Genomic DNA, 23963 nt, shown 5'->3' on the forward strand with positions numbered 1-23963 from the left:
TTCCTCGTCTTATATCCAGATCCCTTATTTAAATGCATTTCTTCTTAATAATGCTTTATTGTTATTTATTTATTTATTTATTTATTTATTTATTTATTCATTGTTTGTTTTAATTTGTATTGTGATCTTGAGTGACTTGAAAGGTTCCTAAAATAATAATAATAATAATAATAATTATTATTATTATTATTACTATTTTTATTACTATTATTATTATTATTATTATTATTATTATTACTACTACTAGTATTACTATGATGATGATGATGATGATGATGATTAGATTAGATTAATAATTACCTTTTTTTTTAACTTAACTAAACTACCAAACAGTTTAGCAGTATAAAAAAATGAAAGGAATATGCCTATATAAGTAAATCCATACATCCATATACATTCATATATTTTAGTTTTAATTTGTAGACTATATTCTTTACAGGTTTCTTAAAATACCTTCATCACTGCAATATTGATGTGTCACAACATTTCACCAATATCAAGACTCCATTATCTCCAGTTAAAACAACATTTACAACAAATAATTGTCTAATGACAATACCAATTAATCACATGGGCTCTGCAATTAAAAACATAATAAAACTCTTTCACACACAGATCCACACATACTCAGCTGGATTTTTACATGTTAGTACACTCAGAGCTGAAACGAATTCTATAATCCACATGTGCATGCATACAAATTGCATGTTTTTATTAGTGCAAGTATGTGGAATGGTTTAGACAACCTACAACATCAGATAAAGCTACTATAGTATAGTACTTGCTTTACAGATTTTACTTTATTACATGTCATCTGTGAGCATGCGTGTGTGTGTGTGTGTGTGTGTGTGTGTGTGTGTGTGTGTGTGTGTGTGTGTGTGTGTGTGTGTGTGTGTGCGCGCGCACATCTTTCAGGTGTTCTTAAGGCGAGCCATTCCAGGGTTAATAAAGGAGAAGTTCTTGAACATAGTCTGGTCCACACTGTTGATGAGCGTCCGATCGGCACAGGATAGCCGAGGCTTCTCGTTAATGAACTCCTTATCAAAGTTACTGCAGTCACTTGGTGATTTCTACAAACAGAGAGTAACAAGATCATTAACATTTGTGCTATCAACTGCTGTTGTAGTGTAGTTTGTAGTGTAAACTGTTTATATAGGGTTGTTCAATCTTGTCCACAGAGTGACTGTGTGGTTGCACCCTCCAGTCAAATATAGTCAAATTTAATTAAAAACTATAAAAGAGCACTTTGACAGTGCAGATAGCCTTTAGGCAAATAGTTCAGGAATGAGTCAGTATTGACTTTATTTGACTAAGTACTGGGTGCTTTTCATGATGGCTCATGTCAATGCGATTGGTCTAAAAAGTTTTGTTCACTTCTATTATCTTGTCCTTCTTGAGAATTGAAGTGATACAAAAAAACATTAAAGCAGTCTGGGACCCTGTATAACTGTAAGGAGGTATTAAATAAAATCAAGGTGAATACAGAGACTAATTGATCTGCACAGTGTCGTCGGCTGGCAGGTTTGACACAGGTAGGGCCAGCAAGTTTCCTGATATTCCGCTTACTAAAGAGCCTGAAATGATATCATCCAGCTTCACTGAGTGTGATGGTTGGGTGGAGGGAGAGTGGAAGGTGGTAGATGTGATTGGGGACTATGCAAAGTAGAGATCAATGAGGGAAGCACTACGTATGGACTGTGGCATTGCCTTTTAGTGGGAGATTTACACCTGCATACAGCACTTACTTAGTGACTGGGCACCAAATGATAGACTAATTTACTTAATTAATATTAATAATTTAATATAAATGTAACAGTTTTAAATACGTTTTATTCTCCAAATGATGATGATAGACTGGATATTTTAAAACCCAACTCCATCTTCTTAACAGAATTATATAAATAGTCTATATAGTCTTAAGGAGCTTTAAGCTTACCACAGTGGGTTTGAATGGTGGCTCTATTTGCCGTTTTTCTAGTGCATTCCAGTCGGTGTCCCTAAAGAAAAGATGCTGTCGAATATTTCCCTTCACACCCAGTCTCCGCTCTGGCTCCCGAACGAAGAGCTGTAAACAAACCGTTAAAAAACAATCAGAGAGTCATTTCACCCTTCTTCCACCACTCATGTCAAGTGATTTTTACCTGTGGCATGGTCGGTGTTGCAAGGTGGGTTGGTTAAAGTCACAGTTAAATAATTGTCTAACAGATTTCATTCTTCCCCATGCTGGTGTTTAATGTAGAACTATTTCTTAAACATCTAAAATTATATACATAATTACTGACAGTTGAGTTTAACAATTTTAATACCTTAATGAGAATATCCCGAGCATCTCTGGTCAGCCAGCGTGGGTAACAAGGGTCATCAGTGCGGATGGACTGGAACAGTTCCTCCTCATCATGCCCGTGGAACGGTGATTGACCAATCAGCATCTCATACAGTAGGACTCCAAATGACCACCAGTCCACCGAGGTGCCATATTTCTGCCCAAGTAAAATCTAAAGCAGGGCAGAGTAAACAGTTTTTATCTGGTCTGTTTACCTGTCTGTTTTAACTGAATTGACTATTAGGTATAATGTCTGTTTCATTCGGATTAAAAACCAGCAGCCCCAATGGCAATTTGATGATGCACCTGAAGACATAATGCCATAATTTAATTATCAATTGTAATTGATATGACATTAACATGACATTTCCAAGCACCACATAAACACACACTGTGACAATCTTAATGGTAGAGCAACAAAGGCATTCTGGACAATTCTGTGATTCCAGTTTTCCACAATTGTGTATATTTAGTGTATGAATACATGTTCTTATCTAGAGCATTAACAATATATAAACACTACTAGTGGCAAGATGAGGCTTCACCTCTGGTGCGATGTAATCCGGAGTTCCACAGAAGGTGGAGGTTCGAGCTTCCCCAAGCATGTTCTCCTTACACATCCCAAAATCTGCAATCTTAATGTGACCATCGATATCGAGCAGAATATTATCCAATTTTAGATCCCTGCAAAAAAAAAATAAATAAATAAAATAACACAATGCTAAATCCGTGTGCATACTCTAGATCAAACAGTTTTAATTCTGACACATGACCAAGTTTATTGTGATTACCGATACACAATGCCTCTTAAATGTAGAAACTGCAGCCCACAGATGATCTCAGCAGCATAGAACCTAATATTGTGATGAAAGAAAGAGTAAAGTAGAAATGAAAAATAGTTATGGTGAATAGTGAATTTTTTTTTTTTCAAGTGTCTTTGTGTACGTATAGAATAAGCTGATTGTCTCACGTGGAGCGTGGGAGATCAAATCTGTGGCAAGCCTGGATATGGAACATTAAATCTCCTCCATTTAGATACTCCATCACAAAGAACAGATTCTCCTATTTGGAATTTCCCCAAAAATGAATAGATTAATATCACACATAAATCTACAGTGCTGTTTGACTGTATTTATCGGTCTTACCTTAGTCTGAAAGGTGCAGTAGAGGTGTGTGAGGAAGGGATGTTCCCAGGCAAGAGACAGAACTCTCCTCTCGACCATAGTGCACTCCACGTCATCGTCCATCAGGACCACGTCTTTCTTTAGAGCCTTGACTGCAAAGAACTTCCCTGTGGTTTTCAGCTCGGCAAGAAACACCTACGAAAACACGCACAAAGACATCAAATGTAGGTGCAAATTTAAAGTGCATTCAATTTTTTTTTTATTAAACATGAAACTCATACCTCAATAAAATCTATACATATACCTTGCCAAAGCTGCCCTTTCCTAGCATCTTGTGCAGGGTGAAGTCGTCCAGAGAGACTTTGTGGTGCTCTTTGTGTGGGACAGCATACAAGGGCTCTGAATCTTCACTGAGCCTCAGACTATTGCCCTCTAATGGAGCATTCCAGGCTATACCCTGCTGCTCTGTATGTGGCACACAAATATCAAATCAAATCAAATCAAATCAATCAAATCAAATTTTATTTGTCACTTACACATACATACAGGGTACGATATGCAGTGAAATGCTTTATGCAACTGTTCGGTATAAGAATAAAAAAAAAGATATATAAAAAGTATAAAAAAGCAAGAAATAAAATAAGAATAAAATAATAACAAGTATAAACTATATAAGAAAACTTTATAAAAATATGAAAATATATATGAAGAAATAATGTATATACATATGCATAATATGCATATACTGTACATAGATGTGTATAGTATTTGAAGATTGTCCTTAAAGTGTCCAGGTGCAGTATGGTGTGTAAATAATGTATAAAGTGGCACTGTGCTGTTTACTCGTGTAATGCCTAATGAATCACAGCCTTAGAACATTTCTTATTTTACTATCAGTTTGATTATTTTTAGGCGTTTGAGTTCTCCTTATTAAATTTTAGGCCGTGATGTATTTATTCTACATTCACAGGAGTCACTTTTCAACAAAACTATCCCTTAAACAGAAAAAAGTGGTGAGTTGTAATTAGCTATCATATTTATTATAAGTTAAATTTACTTAACTGAAACTAAAAACAGGTAAACCAGATTATAAATACTTTTCCCAAATAATATTTAGAAATGATAAGCTAAATGGAAAATAATTAATTTTATTTTATTTATTATTTTGGGTTTAGCTATAATTTTTTCCTAGCTTGTATTGAGAAAAAAAGTCAATTTCCACACAAAAAAAAAAGTCCACACAAAAGTGCACATCCGAATGAGTGTTGTATCGGGGGCCGTCCATCAGGAACAAAAGATTTACAAATAATCTACTATGTGGATGAAAACAAGTTGAATATTAAAACACTAAATGGCTAAAGCAGGAGTAAGATTACCTGACCGAATATTTTACTTTGCAAAAGAATGTGAATGGCTCAACATTCTACGAACTTTTACACATTATTGCTTTTGTTGTTTGTAGTCATCAGTGATTTAAGTATGAGGAAGATCATGTGAAGGCATGATATGACATGGGTAGATCTCCTAAAGGGAATTCCCCATCTGATGTGTAATTCAGCATAAGTGGTAGAAAATACAGAAGCTGGGTGTACAATTTGAAAAACAAAACAAAAACAAAAAAACAAAAACAAACAAACAACAACAACAACAACAACAAAAACAACAACAAAAAATGAAAAACACTTTGGTTTGCTTTTCAAGCTCGGGAATTAGACAGAATTTTTTTGCCACATATCTAGGTCTCAGCATTAAACCTCCTCCAGTTTCTCTTCCTTCTTAGATTCCTAATAATATATAACTGTCTCATGTGGTATGAACTCTATATGTATTGCATTGCGTTACAAAAAACAGATGTAGATTACCGTATTCTCAAGTGGAAGTAAAGTTGTGTAATAATAAGCTGGTTGTGTAATTTAGGCTGTGTGTAGTTGTGTACTGTATGTGAACACTTGAGGGGAGTGTTTCTCTCACATGAAGGAAACAATAAAAAAAAAAAAGATTTTGAATCAAAATAATTTTTCAAAATTAACTTTGTTTTTATTCTTAAGTTTCTGTGTAGTTTATATCTCCACGCTACACATGATGTTGGTCAGCATAACGGTTATCTTATGGGTATATGGGTATGCTGTAACACTGCTGCTAATTTTTCTACCAGGTGTGTGTTACCTTTGCGTGGCAGTGGTGGTGCTGGAGCAAGGGTTGGGGTATGGGTTGGTAGAGGTGGCGCAAAGCCCGAGGGCTCTCTGACGACTCCGGCTTGTCCTAAACCTACCGGTCCCTCACGCCCTATTATATCATTATCTCTGGAGCTTCGGGCCTGTGAAACACACCAACACATACAGTATTTATTTATTTATTTATTTATTTATTTATTTATTTATTTATTTACAGTATATAATTACTCACAATGATATTTAGATATATTTTTAAGTCTGTGTAAAAAAAAATGAAGTGATGAAAATTAATATAACGTTCAACCTGTTGAGTGCTCTCAATCATAGCCAGAGCCTCGGCCATGAGCTTCTGGTTGACGCCACACAAGTTTGCCACTTTCTTTTGACATTTGTGATGAACATTCATGCCACATTCTGCACAGAAAATATACACACAATGACAATATAGCGTGTAATATAAGATTTATGGCATTTCTGGCTCACAAACGTTTCTCTGTTCTCCTTTTCTTTGTGCTTTTACTTACAAATGTTCTTAGTTGTTTATGCAAATCACCTCTTAGAGCTGCTTTAAAAAGTCCAAATGAAAGTACATTCTGATCGCATTCCAAACCTATTCCTAAGAGGAATGACTGTGGAGTGATACACCAACGTAACTCAAAATTTAACTTTACGAGACAGAACGCTAAACTGAAACATTTATTTAAACCTTACAACATACTTTAAATCAATATAAGAAGATTGTCTTCTGCTTAATAAATACCACTGGTCATTTAGCTGACGTTTAGCTTTACGTTAAGCATTTGTTCAGTATTGCTATAAAATGTAAAGAGATGTCTATTGCTATATAATGAAAACAACAAGAGAATGAATAGTTTTAGTGTCCTCTTAGTTCAGTCTGACCCTAAGGGGTCACATGACTGAGATTGTTCTGTGGTGTCATGTGATCTCTCACCTTCACATTTGAGGCCTTGGCGTGCCAATCCCCAAAGCAACGTGCCACAATGCTCACAGAAGGTCGGGCTTTTATAGTTATACACTTTGAAGCGGTGTGGCATGTCGATCTTAAACCGCTCTTTATGGATCTGAAACAGACACAGATTGAGTGCTAAGATTCACTGGAAATTCTTACATTTTTATCATTTTACTTATGTATTAAATAGCGCATATTGTGAACCACAACACTGATACATTTCCAAATATGATGGTGATGTTGTTTAATTCTCTATAACAGCATGGCATTCGTTTTAGTTGTCATTTAAATGCTAAGGTTTATTTATCAGTCCATAGTAACAGCTCATTCACAGGGACTTGTATAGCGGATGCTCTGTATAATCAAAGACTAATAAAAAAAACAATTGAAAAAGCAGGTTATTAAACCATCAAAATGTTTAATCATTGATTTGAAAAAGCTATTTGTTATGTTAGGACTTTATGCGTTCGTCAGAGTCTACGGTCAACACATTTTTACTGCGGAAGGGTTTTAAATTAGTGGCTCAAACACTTAAGGGTCTAAGTTACTAATGAAGGGTCAAGGGTTTAAACCACAGCTTGTACTGTTGAGCAAGTTTGCCCTTGAACAAGACCCTGTGCTCTGAGCCCAACTTTCTATGCGAAGCAAAGAATTTCACAGTATATATGACAAATAAAGGCTTCATCTTCTTCTTCATCTTTTCTTTTTCTTTTATTATGTTAGATTGTTATATTAGGAAAGAGAACAACTAAGCTGCTATGAAGCAATTAATAAAAAAGTCACACACACACACCACCCCACCATGGATTATTTTCCTATTACAGCACACCATATCATATTTTATTCCATAAACACTTTTCCTTCCCCTAACAAAGCTCTCATAGTTGCAAACACATGATACAACTATGCTAACTGCAGATAACTATGACTTCATTTTACAGGATGTGAAACAAAATTAATCAACAGACCATATTCTGTTCTCCATTAACTGAGCTCTGGAGTCATCTGACTGAAGACAGAGGTCTTAATAAACAAGCAGATTAAACTAAATGAATAAAAGAATTACCATTGTTTCTTTGCTGTTAATAGCTGAACCTGTACATTTGGCAATAACTTTGTCGATGCACTTCTTATGGATGGCAGCGTTGCATTCTAAAGAACATTATAGAAAAAAGAGAGAGAGAGAATAAGAGTATTATAAAAAAATCTTTATGAAAGTCTATTAAAATGCAGAACGCACTGTATACTCACGTCGACATTGATATCCCTGTTTATTCAGACCCCTGAGAGAGAGAGAGAGAGAGAGAGAGAGAGAGAGAGAGAGAGAGAGAGAGAGAGAGAGTAGAGTGCAGGTTATTACTGCTAATAAACATCCTTCTGCCCTTGACTCACAATCGTTTTTCATTAATTGAAGCATGGATCATCCATCAAGTACCGTCTCACTAAACAGTGTCAGACCGTAAAATTATTCTAAACATTAACCAGTTATTTAACATGCAATAAATAAAATTATTTAACTTTTATCTTCATTTTTCTTCATAACTGTGCTCCATCACATGCTATTTCACTGTAAATGAAATGATGAGAGAAAAAAAACATAAGAGATTAAGATATCAGCCATAAAAAACTAAACAAAACAAAACAAAACAAACAAAAAAAATAAAAATAGATCAGCACCCAGTATGTGTCTCTTTAATCCCCAGCTAACTGCATTCTGATTGAGGTGCATACACATGCTATTTTATTTAATTGAGTCTTTCCTATTATTAGGCTGTCCATTGCAGCTATATGCTACTCCATCAAGTGGTTTCTAACAATGTTTTATTTAACAATCGTTAAAAACATTAGACACACTGATACGAGATACAAATGTGTTCTTCCAACTTTATAGAAACAGTCAGTGGCCGTACCAGACAAACTCCTTGCAGACCGAGCAGAAGGTTGGTTGTGGGAAAAAAGTGGCTGTGAACTCATGACATTTCACCATGTGGACTTTGGCTTGTTTGATCGCACCACGACGTTGATGCAGCGCAAACATCCCCTCTCTCTCTTGCTCAGGCTCTTCATCTCCATCTCCCTCACCATGCCCTGCATCTAAAGAAAAAAACCCATACATTTACACACTCATACAGTGAGACTATAGGCTTCTAAACTAGAAATACACAGCTGCACAATAAATTGAGCAATCGACAATAAAAAGATTACGGATCTATCTATCTATCTATCTAGTAACTAACTATGTTAGTTCCCTGAGAAGGGAACTCGACGCTGCGTCATGGCTGACGCTATGGGAATGCTTTTGTGAGGAAGTTGCGTCTGAAGCTCTGTGTGCACACACGCCAATTTAATGGCTCGGGAAGGACATGTGATGAAGTGATTACGCGCGATGTGATTATTGGGTAGGCACTCTCTGGTCTCTCCCTTTCTGCGTGGTGTCAGGTGGCCGAGGCCTTCCTGTAGACCGCACCTTCCTTCCTGGGACCTCTCTGTGGTCCTGAAGGGGCTGCTGGAAGCCGCCTTTGAGCCCATGGAGCCAGCCTCTGAGAGGTTTCGGACCCTGAAGTTGTCTCTGCTCCTAGCCTTGGCCTCTCTCCAGAGAGTGGGTGATTTGCAGACCTTGTCGATCGCCCCCGCCTGCCTAGAATTTTCTCCTGGCATGTCCAAAGCTATTCTGTATGCCAGGGCAGGATATGTCCCTAAGGTGTCCAGGATGGCGGGTTGTCTAGTCATCCTGCAGGCCTACTGTCCCCTGCCCCATGAGTCGGCGAAACAGGAGAGGCTGTATTTGCTTTGCCCAGTAAGAGCCTTGAGGACTTATGTCCACTGCTCTAGCTTGTGACGTAACTCCTCCGCCCTTTTTGTCTGTATTGGGGGCCAGAATAGGGGTAATCCGGTTTCCAAACAGTGCCTAGCTCAATGGGTAGTGGAGGCCATTACTCAGGCTTATGAGGTGCGCGGTCTTGCCTCGCCTTTCGGCATCAGGGCTCACTCTATTAGGGGTATTGCCTCGTCCAGTGCCTTGGCCAGGGGTGTCCCCCTTGAAGATATTTGTGCTGCGGCAGGCTGGTCCTCTCCGCACACCTATATCAGGTTCTATAACATGGACCCCACTCCAGGGTCCCAGGTCCTGCAAGGCCATTGATGGTCTGTTCCCAGTCTGCTCGTGCTCTCTCACAGCCTCTGGTCATCGACCGGTGTGTGGCGGCATGGGTATTGGCGTTCCCATAGCGTCAGCCCTGACGCAGTGTCAAGTTCCCTCCAAAGGGAACTACACCAGGTTACATATGTAACCCAGTTCCCTGTGAAGGGAACGAGACACTGCGTTGCTGGCCACACCCCAGGCGTCCTCTCGCACTTCCTTCAGACAAATAGAAGCTGGAGTAATGAGACGTAGATGCCTTTATATGGACTTACTGGCGTGTAAACACTTTGTCACATGTCCTTCCCGAGCCATTAAATTGGCGTGTGTGCACATAGAGCTTCAGATACAACTTCCTCACAAAAGCATTCCCATAGCATCAGCCCTGACGCAGTGTCGAGTTATTCAGATTTCTAATCCACTAGGCGAGTATGTATAGGTACAAAAATTTTGGGTACCAGACAGACTCACCCTTTTTTTCTAGGAAATAGCGTGCTTCCATCAGCAGGCGACCCTGTGGCTTTAGTTCCACCTTTATTAACACAGGAACATCGTACACACAGAAAAAAAAAATCTGGAATTACTTTGTAAAAGCAGTTTTTCTAATTACAGTATGCAAATTATTTCCAATAATTGAACTTGATAATTTGTTCACAAAATATTAACATTTTTCATCTTAAAATTGTTCACAGAACTGCTAAGGGGAAAAAAGTATCTCTGTCACTCATCAGAATGACAAATTTGACCTTTTGTTAGCATTTCAATCCTCTTTACACACACATACACACTCACACACACTTACCCAGATTTCAAGCTTGCCATTCTCCTTTTTGCAACGGGACGCGAGTGTGTCCAGCATAACGGTAGCCTCTGTCTTCAACTCAGCTGTTTTGTCTTTCACCACCACGTGCATCACTCTTCCTTTGTGAACATGGGCATCGAATGTGCTGCTCCACGGAGGGTACATTGTGGGCCGCTTCTGCTTATACATCTGACCCTTTTCTAAAGAAAACACATAAACAGTAAATTAGCACATCTACTATTTGTTATAACAGTATTACAGTTCAGTTATTATTTGAAGGTCAGTCTTGCCTATGCATGAAAAAGACAAGAGATTATATAAATAATCTCTTTTATATAATGCCCCATGTCTTGTATTTATTTAGGTTGTATTCAGACATACAGATTATGTGAAAGCTCAGATTCAAACTTCAGGGTTCAATGCTCAGCTTGGGTTACTGTCTATGAGGAATTCCTTTGTATGTCCTTGTCATGTCTTCGGTTCAATTCCGACTTTCTTACAACATGGTAATACAGTAGGTGAATTGAATATGAACTACACATATAATATAAATTACACTCAGGTATGTGTGTGTGTGTGTGTGTGTGTGTGTGTGTGTGTGTGTGTGTGTGTGTGTGTGTGTGTGTGTGTGTGTGTGTGTGTGTGTGTGTGTGATGACAATGACAGGCTAGAAGAAAAAAAATCACGTTTCCACTCATGTCAAGCAGTACAGGCTGGTTGTGTAATGGTGTGGGAAATGTTTCCCAATACTGGCATATACATTAGGCCTGTTAATAATAATGTGCCATAAAACAAGTACATATCATCTCAACATTAAAAATAGGAACCATGAACTGGATGATGAGAACTTGTGGACTCCCCAGTAATCTATCTATCTGTCTATGTATCTGTATATCTTCAAATGATGACTGAAGTCCTACATTTTCTGGAACTTCTTAAACTAGCACTTATTTTCCCTGTTTTATGTGTATATTTTAAGTCTGTATCCTTGTGAACCAGTGTTAATGTTTTCATGATAGAGACTTTAAAGCACTGTTGTACATTGTGCTGGATATGTGTGTCTGCCAAAAGCTTTAAATGTGAATGTAACTGCAATTAAGTCTAAATCCTATAGAGCAGGGGTGTCAAACTCAAATTCACAGTGGGCCAAAATATAAAACTGAGATAAAGTCACGGGCCAAACTGAATATTTATTGAAAAATTAACTGCAACTGATATGTAATGTTCATCATTTTTCATATGGAAACAAACTTTAGTTTTGCTTAAATACAGGATTTGGAACAACCAGAGCTTGATATTACAAACACATAAGAAATTAAATTTGAAAAAAAAAAAAAACACAGTGGTGTTCATTTCGCAAACTTTGACCATACACTTTTTGACAAACTCTCCCTCATTAAAGGGCCGGGCAGATTTTGCAATCTCTGCTGCCACAATAAAGCTTTACAGCCTTTACTGCAGCTTCACTTTTTGATTTTGCTTTCATGAACATATTCTGCCGGGAAACCAGACTTATTTTCATCTCCTCCGCCTTCTGGAGCTTCTGCTTTACGTCAAGGTCCTTATACTTCTCATAATGTTTCGTGTCATAGTGTCTTCTTATGTTATATTATTTTGTTACAGACACATTAGCTCCATTAGCACACAAGACAAACAGGTCTGTCCTTTATATTCGTGAACAGATAATCTGCCTCCCTGTCTTGAAAGCTCCTATTGTCCAACTTTCGTTTGGACATTTTTGTGGAGGGTGAATTAACTTGCCCGATGTGACTGTAACATGGTTGTTAACGACTGTCAACTGAGAATAAGGGGCGCTTGCTGTTTGTGACTACGCGTCAATACAGTTGGAAGGCATTCTGGGATTTGCAGTAATAGTGGAGTATGCGGCTAGCCAGCTGTAATGCACATTTGATATGATCTCTCGGGCCAAATATAATTACACCCGCGGGCCAGAGTTTGACACCCCTGCTATAGAGTAATTATGATATGTAGTAGAACGGGAGATTCACGGCATAAATGTATAGCTGATGAATCTAGAACAATTATACAAAATACAATTACGTCAACATTTAATAAATGTCATGGAATCCATGGCATGGTATGGAAATGTAAGCTTTTTTCTTACATGCAAACCTATTGTAAATCCACACAAATTCACATACAATATAAACTGTCTCAAGAGAACGGGGGCACAGAAGCCTTTATTATCGCCACATATACATTACAGCACAGCGGAATTCTTTTCTTCACATACCCCAACTGAGGAGTTTGGGGTCAGAGTGCAGGGGCAGCTATGATACAGCGCCCCTGGAGCAGGGAGGGTTGAGGGCCTTGCTCAAGGGCCCAGCAGTGGCAGCTTGGCTGTGCTGGGCCTCGAACCCCAATCAACAACACAGAGCCTTAACCAGTTGAGCCACCACTGCCCCTCTCATTGCTTGATGTCCCCTTATACTAAACGTAACTTTTTTCTCTCAGTCTAATTTCATTGGTTTCTGTCACTTGGCTTGTTACAGCATCAAAACAAATATCAAAATGCTGAGGCTGACCTACTTTGACTTACAGGGGAATTTCCCAAGCTTAGGAGTCCCTCTGAGTCTCACTAATATGGAATATTTCATCACCTGCGGTTAAATCAGCTAATCTGCCTGTTAATCCAAATGTTTTTGTGGAATATTGAATTCAGCATGAGTATATCTAGTGTGTTCATTTTCATGCTTTAGACTTTACAGTTTTAGGTATATCTTTACACATGATGTAAATAAAATGCAGTGGTGTCAGGAAAGAGATGTGAAGGTGGATACAAACAAGAAAGAACCATAAAACAATCCAAAAACAATGACTAAGAGATAGGAGAGTGGTGCACAAGATAAACACCATGACAAGATCTTGACAAGGAAACAAAGAGAAACCAGAACTTGAATAGGAGCTAGTGAGGCGTAACATGAAACAGGTGTGAGTGATCAGTGACCTATCACGAAAGACATGAAAAAGGGGGAGGAAAAGTTTTTGCAGATACCAGCCTTTATTCAAAAATATGAGATTTTATTATTATAATTCTAAGACCATGATAGATATTTTCATTGTTTTGATATGAAAAGCATTCAGTACTTTTATACATTTTATATTAATTTATTGATCAAACCAATAGATAGATAGATAGATAGATAGATAGATAGATAGATAGATAGATAGATAGATAGATAGATAGATAGATAGATAGATTTCTATCCATCGCAAGAGAAAGTTCTTCATTTGTTATTTTTTATTAATTATTGTAGCCAATGAGATCCATAAATGTTTAGATTTTATTATTATTATTATTATTATTATTATTATTATTATTATTATTATTATTATTAGTAGTAGTAGTAGTAGTAGTAGTAGTAGTAGTAGTAATTATTATTAATATATTATTATTAATTTATTTGTTACGAGCTTACATTTGTTGTACAGTGCTGGCATCCAGTTCTTTGATGAGAACAAAGTATTAATATTGATAGAAACAGAGTCAGTATTTTATCAAGATAATGCCTGCTCCCTGTTGAATATCTTGTAGCAGATTTCATGTAGCCATTGCAAATAAAATTTAATTATAAAAATAGCCAGAAAAGGAGGTTATCTATGTTTCTTACTTATTTTAAAACTAAACTTGAAACCGATATTTGATTGTTCCCCATCCCCCTCACGTTGGTCATTTTCTAATTTCCACCCACAAGTCAACTTTCCACATCACATGACAGATATGTGTCAGCAAGGGTGAAGCCTAACTCATGCTTCCTCAGAGGGATGTGAAGCATCTTTTCAAACGGCTGCTCATGCTACATCACAGGACAGTTAGACAGACTTTGAGGAAATAGAAAAGTATAAAGTTATATAGAAAACAGAAAACCAAGAAGATGCATTGGCTGGACCTGGCTTGCACTTCTGTTGCAGATAGATTACAGAACTGAAAAAATGATATGTTCATGTGGGTTTAATATACTAAGAAACAGAAACTAGCTGAACCTAGGTCCATTCAGTCAGTAACGGGGGCAAACTCTTTGTATGTGCTGCCAAAAACAAACAAACCTGCAATTTATTTACTTTTATTATCTATTATTTTCTATTATTGAGCCTATTTTCATTAGGTTTCATGACAGGGATAGATACAGTGGACTTATCATTATAAAAATGTATACATGCAAGTTGTGTGTACACAAAATCTACAGACACTGACATATAAAAGGAAAAAGAAGCAAAATGTGCTCAGCTCCTGCTCCATGGAAGAACTTGTACAAGTCTTTGCAGCTGTACTGGATGGATGGATAAACACCATTCTGTGGATGACATGCTCAAAGCCTCTTACATCACATTTCCCCCCACCCGATTTAATGTTGGATATTAAAACTGGATAAGTATAAAATGAGCAGTACCTATTGAAGTGGCTGGAGAGTATATTATATTGAAATAACCTTCAAACCACTCAATGAGCCCTTGTATCCTAAAAATCAGTGTACAGTATACGTCCTTATATTAGTTTCAAAACTCAAATGCACACTCAAACACACACTTTAACATAATTATAAATGCAGCTATGTCTACCTGTAATGCTCTATTCATACCGAAGTCTAACATTAACAATTGTTGACCTTAGTTGTGAAAAATAGGTCTTTATTTGGTCACAATCTAAACTTGTGTACACACACACACACACACACACACACACACACACACACACACACACACACACACACACACACACACACACAGAGTCATACCTGTCTCTACAGACTCCTTCATGTAGACAGCACAGTATGGGTTGAGCACCTCCTCATGGTAAGCGAGTCCTGGGTCCATCTCGAAGCTGGAGAAGCCGATCCTCAAAAATGGAGACATGATCTCACACACACTCACCTTCTCTCTATAGCATTAAATAGTGTGTATTTTGTCAAATTCCCTTAGCAGAGCAGATCACAGCAGTGCCCTTCAAATAATCTTGATGATGGCAGTAAAGTCCATTCCTGGATTTATGTAACGCAAAAAGATTCCAGCAGAAGATGAAGATATTTTTCGAACAACTTCTTAATACAGTAAAAACACCTACAAGAGAGTGTGTGGGAGCATCTGTGCACATGTGTATTTCTGAGCTCAGAGAACTGCCAGAGAACCGCGACCCCTCCAAAAGTAACTCTTACCCTGGACTGGGAGAAGGTGTGGGTGTGTGCATGTGTGTAAAGGTTTATAAAATGTCAGCTTCTGATCCGCCTCTGTGCCCTTCTGTGTTGGGGAGATTTGTGTAGAGAAAGGGATGGTCAGAACACTGAGGAGTAGCTCCACAGATCTCAATCCACCTTTCTTTATGTGCAGAGAATCCTGAAAAATGGGAAAATAGATTCAGTGTTGTATTGGGCTTTGTAATTATTTTTAACCATAATAGAACATTACACAATAACAATATGCTTATAGAGTTAGTATCAGATGTTAGTTGCTTAAAACTTTTGCTACAAGATGTGTATACATCGAGTATGTTATTACATATAGAAAAAAAAAAGAAATTAAGCAAACGGTTTGCAAACAGAATATTTATATATATATCCTTCATAGAATTCATATTCAAAAACTCTCACTCATTTTCTCAATCATTTTCTACCGCTTAATCCGAACTTCTCGGGTCACGGGGAGCCTGTGCCTATCTCAGACGTCATCGGGCATCGAGGCAGGATACACCCTGGACGGAGTGCCAACCCATCACAGGGCACACACACACTCTCATTCACTCACGCATTCACACACTATGGACAATTTTCCAGAGATGCCAATCAACCTACCATGCATGTCTTTGGACTGGGGGAGGAAACCGGAGTACCCGGAGGAAACCCCTGAGGCACAGGGAGAACATGCAAACTCCGCACACACAAGGCGGAGGCGGGAATCGAACGCCGACCCTGGAGGTGTGAGGCGAACGTGCTGCCCACTAAGCCACTAAGCCACCGTGCCCCCTACTCAAAAACTAATTAACTTAATTTTTATATAAAGTGTACGATTCCACTGTATATGAATAAATCATTGTGAGGCAGCTGATCAACTGATTCATATGATGTATCATAGTCTACATATATTTAAAAGTTTGGCAGCAATATATATCTACATACTATATGATCTACTAAATATCAACAGGAAAACAAAAGGGACAATATAATAGTCTATAGATCATCTAGTAAAGTAAACAGTCCTAAAAAAAAGACACAAGTTAAAAATCTATATAATGTGTATAGAGTTAGAAAGCAACAGTAATCGTAAACCGTTAACATATACTGTAACTTAAAGCTAGTTCATGAGATGATTGCCGACAGTCGGCAAAAAATAACTGAAAATAACTGTAGAAAATAAGTGCTACCGTTTGCTCTTAAATAAAAGTGCAGGTTTTTGTTTTAATCATATCTTATCTGAATAAAGGAGGATCCTCAAGTATTACAGTCCACCTTTTGCAGTGATGTGAGGGAGAGAAAAAAACATTTTCACATGATTGATTGTCATATACTGCAATTTGTATCCACCTTATTATGAACTTTTATTATAATCAGATTGATAACAAACAACTAATTTAATAATTATTGAATAAGACCTTCATTATATCAGTAAATTTCAAAACCTGAAATGACAACAAACACGCATGGATTAAAGGGACCAGAGAATTCAGTCACAGCTACTGCCTTTTTTAATGGAGTAAACTGAAGTCAGGTCTCTACGTGAGATGGTCTTATATCCATGCCACTGCTCGCAATACTCCATTTTGTTTTGTACTTTGGATGGTGACTATAATACTGACAGAGCTTACAAAAAGTTGGTTATTTATGTTAGTAGAGTAACTAAAAACAGCTCATCCAAAATTTTCCTACATATGGATTTGCCAATAAAGTGAGTTGGCAAGAAATACTGCTTATTTTCTAGTCTTACATTTGCATTTCTGTACATTGTTTTTTTATTTCTTTTGCATTAACATTGCACATTATTTTATAAAACAAAAGAGAACACTTTTAAATACTATATTTGAAATGTAAATTGTACAATGTACTTCCAGCAATCCAAACAAAAGACAACATAAAGTACAACTAATATGACACGATTCCAAATATAATAATCAACTGAAACAAAATTGTGAAGTATTTTTGATCTTTTGGACTCAATGGATGACATCCTACAGTGTTAAATTGTAGGTTTTTATCCCTTCGTTCGGCATTAAAAAATGTAAACTAACATTGCTAATCTGCTTAAAGCCTTGGAGTTCTTTATTTGTAACAGTGCCGCAGGAACAGGAACAGTAAATTTCACGACGACAAACATTTAACAAACAAAAGGACAATTCTAGATTACCTTTTAGAATGACTGCATACACTGTCCATGTATAAAAAACCATGCTTGCTTCTCCCAAATAAAGCACACAAGGACATTATTGGTTGATTAATGATTGTAAAGAGCTTACCTATAAAGGCTGATTAACCCTAAGTAATATGTTGAAAAATCTGCTTGGTTCATTGAGAGTGTAACAGAGAATACAGGTTAGAAAGTCAGCAGAGAGAGAGAGAGAGTGAGTGAGAGAGAGAGAGAGAGAGAGAGAGAGAGATATTTATAGAAGTGTAATACTAAACTACCACCCAGACTAAAGTTTGCCCTTTGACCCATCTAACTTTTTTCCCTGCACAGCTGTGTATGCATGACTACACGTTATCCTCTACACACACCAAAACATATACGGCAGTGGAAATGTTTGGTTTACATTTAACACCCGAATGAGCACGATGGTGTTGAGCTCTTATCTAGTGATCTATGTCACCTAATTTCCCTCCATTTGTATTAGAGCATCAGGGACACACAACCACATAGCTCGGCAATTAAAAAGCAACCAAAAATAAGATATATACCTTTGGCACAAATGCAGCTAATTACCCAGGGTTCCTTTTTTGAGTCCAGACTTTTTTAGTTTCTACTCATACAGGTATGGAAAAAGTACTAAGATATTATAATTAAATGAAAGTGACTTCTGTGCAAAAATATTAAAAGTGAAAGTTTCCGGCTAAAATGCACTCAAGTGAAACTAACATGCTGCTACGTTTAAATGCGTTTTTTAACTCATGTCTATTGCTAATGTAAAACTGTTATAAGGAGCTGTGAAGTTTTGCCTGAAAACATCATTTAATATCTGTAAGCTTGGTGATCATGAATAATGTAAGTAATTTGCTATGAAACGACCATTAGCATTAGCTACAATTTGTCTTGCTGACAAGCCAGGTATGTTAGCTAGTGGAATAGATCTAATGTTACATTAACAAACAGGCTAAATATAGTTAATATAAGTTATTGTTAAATATATATATTAATATATTATATATATAGAACTATATATTTATATATAGAACTAAGTATTCCATTTAACCAGCACTAGTAAAGTATGAATTCTTCAAAATACTACTTACAGTAAACATAATAACCTATGCATTATTTTACACACACACACACACACACACACACACACACACACACACACACACACACACACACACACACACACACACACACACACACACACACACACATACACACACACACACTATATCTAGCTGCTACACCAGATATCGGCTCAGTGGTGAGGACTCAGGCCTACTTATGAAGCAGTAATCTGGACCATTAACACTCACCTGCTAATCTCAAAAGTTGTTTTTGATAAATAGCATTTGCAAAAAATAAAAAACATAAAAATGTAATATTCCCAAATCTAGCCAGGTCCAGACACCAGGCTGGTTATTCTATTATCCACAGCACTACTTTGTTCGTCTCTGAACACCTCACGTATATCTCCAGGGTATTAGCAGTGAACTTCATACATTACATTAGACTGATAATCCCCAATCATACTAAGCTCCCTAAATAGTTGGAGGATGTGAAGAACAGAAATCAAACACATACGCACAGTAGTATGTACTGTGTGGGAGTCTTGGAGGCTCACAGGCATTAGCACCCACACACATGCAAGCCCATACACACACATTCACACTTTCTGTGGGTGGACTACTTTTTGACTTCTCCAACTTCTGACATCTAATGTGGTGCTCAGTTTATTTTACATATAGATGGTTTGCCTTGTATAACATTTTCACGCTGCGAGACCATATGTGTCTTGATGTGTGCTACTTCCTGTCTTAATGCAATAATTCAAAATACACACTTCCTTTGCCAGACAGGCACGAATATATTAGATAAGTGATTCAGAGGTGGAGCGGAAGAGAGAGAAAAAGAGCAAATAGGGGCCATAATGTCATGGCTCTGTAATTAGACCTTTTCCGCCCTTCTCAGTGCTATATTCAATATTTCATCAAATGCTTTAAGGTGTGTGAAGTCCAGCACTAATCCTCCAGGTCAAATGTTCCAGTAGGGATCAAACACCAATAACCTCTTTCATCAAATAACAAACACTCATACGCAAGCACACACATGCTATTTGGCCTATCACAACGTAACCTTGCTTCTCAGAATATTAGTTACTTCACTGAAAAATAATTACATCAGACTTACTTAGTAATACTTTATTTTTGACTTTCAGAATTCTTTTTTTTTTGTCATTTGCATTATTGTGTAATATTACAAATGGAAAAAATAGACTTCCAACCTTTCATTTTCCAGGAATAAATGTTGCAGAGTATTTATATAATGAAACTAAAGAGTTTTTTTTTTTTTACATGGGCATGAGTAAGCGCTCAGACACAAATATCCAAGAACAAACAAAGACCATGCTGTGTGATGCTTTTACAGCAATTATTGATAACATGCTTTATTGACACAGTGCCGCCATTACTATCAGTTGTTTTTTTAATAACTCTTTATGCCATACTTTGGATGTAAATCTACACACCCAGCTGCGAATATTTCTGGGAGCAATAAACAGAATAATACAGAGCAATATCCATAGTGCGTAAAGTTACATAGTGTAATTTTATGTGTGTGTCAAGTCAATTTATCATCTTCTCCATATACAGTGTTCTCCAAAAAAAGATATTTAATTTAGAATTTGAGAAATGTATTTATATAGGAATTATTTGAATAGGAATAAATAAATAGGAATTTATTTACTTATATATTTATTTCATGTATAAAATTTAGTATATACAGTACTGAATTTCCCACTGAGATGAATAAAGTATCCATCTAGCTATAGTTATGTATACAGTCTATACATTCAAGACACTTCATTATTTCTAGCTCAAACCCTAGATAGATAGATAGATAGATAGATAGATAGATAGATAGATAGATAGATAGATAGATAGATAGATAGATAGATAGATAGATAGATACTTTAAATCCCTAGCTATATACAGTACATAATATTCAAGACTGTGCACTATTTCTAGTTCCATGTTTAAATGTAAGCAATGGTGTGATGTCTGACTTAACAGCTCAGGTTTTCTTTATGTCTAATCTCTTATACTGAAGTGTGTGATCAGACAACACTGATGGATTTGATCTAAATTGGTTTGAAATCCATACCAACTCGACAGTACACTGTCATTAAAGCACAAATAGGACGAACCCAGTCCTAAGAAATCGTTGTATATAATGTAATTTGTAGTGAAAATTGTTGCATTAAGTTAGAAAAGAATATAAGCATTTTCACTATGGCTCTCTGACTTTCAGACTCCACTTTCCATACAAAGTGCCAAGGCTTCAAAACAGCAGCTTTAGTAGAATATTACATGCAACACATGCAAACTACAAGCAAGAACAAGAGTGGCATCAAGACTCAGTAACTGCAGTCTTGTGCCTGTGTGGGTGGATGTGAAAGAGAATTGGTTTTTGCTACATTTTCAAAGTTTGTGAGAGTGTTGTGATGGAGTCAGCGGTGTGTCAGCTCTGCCATAAAATGTCTCCACTTTAAAGCTACAGTGTGATCATGTTACTCACTGTGATACAATCATAAGATGTTTTGACATATAATGTGTGAGAGACTTGTGAGTCATGCTTAGCTTACTCTGACCACATTCGATCACATCAGCACTTTGTGTACAGGGTAACGACTTTTATTCTATTAGCAGTAAACTATAGGTAAAAACACTAATATAGAGGTTTGCCATGGTACCATGGAGATCAAGAAAAAATACAATTTGATGCACTTTAAACATGAATTAAGAATAAAGAGATGCAGGTGTGTTGGAGAAAACACTTACTTATTTAAAGTTTGAGGGAAAAAGTGGATGGAAACTACGTTTGACCTGCTTTGATGAACGGTTTGAGAAATGGATTGTTCCATGTTCAAAAGTTCAAAGATTTTTTCAAAGGATCAAGACGCAGTTCCTGATGAAAAGCGACTCAGTTCTTTGAATAACACTTTGGGCGAAAAAAATATACATAAATACAAAGACACATTTTACATTCATCAATTTGTTTTTAAGTTTAAAGAATCTGTGGAGATGCGTAAATGCTGAAACTGACATGAAAATATCCTTTTACGTACCCAGGCTGAAATATATGTACTAACAATGTCATGTTACATACGTAAGTGAGTGTAGCAGAAAGATCTAATTCAATTCAGACAGACAGACAAATATTTATATTTATCTACCTTAACCCAAACTCAACATGTTATCATTTCAAAAACAGTAAATAAACTTGGATGCAACCTGATAGATGAACATCCACTGAATAAATTGCATTGCATTGCATTGTCATACACTGTAAATAAACCTCCACCTGTCATTTTATAACGTGCATCTCACTAACATCTGGTGCGTTCTCTTGGTGGTGTCAATAATTTGACGATTTGAGATTAAGGGAATATGGATATTTTACAAATAATGTTTAGGAAATTGTTATACATCCACATTTAGGATTTCATGATGAACCTTGTTATATAAATAATAATAATAATGTTGTTACAGATTCAGTGTTTAGTCTGTAGGAATGTAGCAAGGGGGTGTAATAGCAAACTGTCTAACTGTTATTTTGTGTAGTATTCTAGTTGTCTCTTGTTATTTTGTCTAGTATTCTAGACAAAATATCCAAGATGCAAGTTGCTTCTTTTAATAAGAACACAGATGATTGGGTCTAAGCGTGACCATACATCTCACCCAGATAATTGTTTACAATTAACTGATAATGACAAAGATCTTGGTAAAACAGACAGCCACACAGCACAAGTTGTATCAACTAGCACTTCTTTCCTTATCTTTTGCATTTAAAAAAAAAAAAAAAAAAAAAAAAAACCTTTGACACTTTTTCATTGTAACTTTGAACAAATGTTTTAAACTCATGGTATCTTAAGTATCTCATGGTATCTTAACCTAGTAAACCAGCATTAATGTATTCAGTGTTAGAGATTTAAGCACTTATGTACGTCGCTCTGGATAAGGGCGTCTGCCAAATGCTGTAAATGTAAATGTAAATGTAAATGTATCCGTATGTCTATTTTACACAAGTTCTATCAATACGTCTCCACACATAATCTGCTCTTTGTCTTGACACAGCATTCCAGAAATACAACATTTTCAGGATTTTAAAGATAGAATTTCCTCATGGAGAAAAATAAACCTGATGGTTAAGACTGAAGTACACGTGGAAAATCTGGACTTCTTGTCTTCCTGAGCTCTTGAGCCCTGTGTTTTAAATAGCCCACACTTACAGTGCTAAATGATTCAACCTGAACACTTTACAACTCAGTTAAAATGTATTCACTTCTCATATTAAAGACAAAGCAAAACATTTCAATATAAAGAGCATTTATGATGTGTTATTCTCTTTAAAACCGATCCAGTTCATACACATCAAAGACCACAAGACCATTGGAGTAATGAAGCTTTTTTTTAAGTTTTGTGATGTTTATGTGGTTTCCTGCAGTTTCCTGTAAGTGATGCTGCTGGAGAGAACCTGCTACATATTGTCTGCACTTAGCTGCCAGCTTATTACTTCGACTGATACAACCAAAAAACGTGCAGATTTTTATTTTCCCAATAACATTGAATTCTAACTCAATTTTCTACACAACACAAAATGCCTCTACAATATACTTTACACTCAGCATTAATTCTAACAGTCATCTAATCTCTGTTTGTAAGCTGTTCGTACAAAATTATACAGTGCATTTACAGCACTGCAGATGAAAATCCAAAAAAAATGGCAAACCAGTACTTACCAACAGGAATGCTCTCTGAGAAGCTCCCAGTGTTTTGGAAAGCTGGTGAACTTGTCTTGCACTGTGTGAGGCTGAGTGAGTTTGTGAAGCCTGAGTGCACTTGCACGTGTGCAGAACTGGAGGAGGAGTCAAGAAGTACATTTCCTCCAAACACAACAGCATAAACCATGCAAAATATCACTCGGCTAAAGATGAAAAGTATTAAAATCCAAGTAGTTTTTGCAGTGTAACTATCAAAGTATCTGCATTGAAATAGCACACGGCAACAGAGA

The 23963-nt window shown here is 36.7% G+C and overlaps 1 protein-coding gene across 2 annotated transcripts; it reads right to left on the bottom strand.

The window, feature by feature from the left end:
- Positions 1 to 823: 823 nt before the first annotated feature.
- Positions 824 to 23823, bottom strand: prkcq (protein kinase C, theta). 2 transcript variants are annotated; one of them, XM_047804120.1, is made up of 18 exons: positions 23692 to 23823; positions 15290 to 15884; positions 10533 to 10732; positions 10202 to 10262; positions 8502 to 8685; positions 7843 to 7874; positions 7658 to 7743; positions 6574 to 6703; positions 5926 to 6035; positions 5614 to 5764; positions 3752 to 3912; positions 3469 to 3642; positions 3294 to 3385; positions 3115 to 3177; positions 2869 to 3007; positions 2307 to 2495; positions 1937 to 2065; positions 824 to 1070 (listed from the first exon to the last, which is right to left on the bottom strand). In XM_047804120.1, the coding sequence occupies exons 2-18, from the start codon at positions 15405 to 15407 to the stop codon at positions 912 to 914; spliced, it is 2178 nt and encodes a 725-aa protein (XP_047660076.1). In that variant the 5' UTR covers positions 15408 to 15884; positions 23692 to 23823; the 3' UTR covers positions 824 to 911. The 2 variants fall into 2 exon arrangements, with proteins under 2 accessions (XP_047660076.1, XP_047660077.1); XM_047804121.1 differs by lacking the exon at positions 23692 to 23823 and adding an exon at positions 17995 to 18111.
- Positions 23824 to 23963: the final 140 nt, after the last annotated feature.

The sequence above is a fragment of the Tachysurus fulvidraco genome, chromosome 19, assembly GCF_022655615.1.
Source record: "Tachysurus fulvidraco isolate hzauxx_2018 chromosome 19, HZAU_PFXX_2.0, whole genome shotgun sequence".
In the NCBI taxonomy this organism is placed as follows: domain Eukaryota; kingdom Metazoa; phylum Chordata; class Actinopteri; order Siluriformes; family Bagridae; genus Tachysurus; species Tachysurus fulvidraco.

Coding starts and splice junctions, on each gene's coding strand:
- prkcq (XM_047804120.1), bottom strand. CDS start 15,407: ATGTCTCCATTTTTGAGGATCGGCTTCTCCAGCTTCGAGATGGACCCA. Junction 8,686..10,201: donor CTATTTCCTAGAAAAAAAGG/GTGAGTCTGTCT, acceptor TTTTTTCTTTAG/ATGCAGGGCATGGTGAGGGA. Junction 6,704..7,657: donor TTAACAGCAAAGAAACAATG/GTAATTCTTTTA, acceptor TGTCTGTTTCAG/ATCCATAAAGAGCGGTTTAA.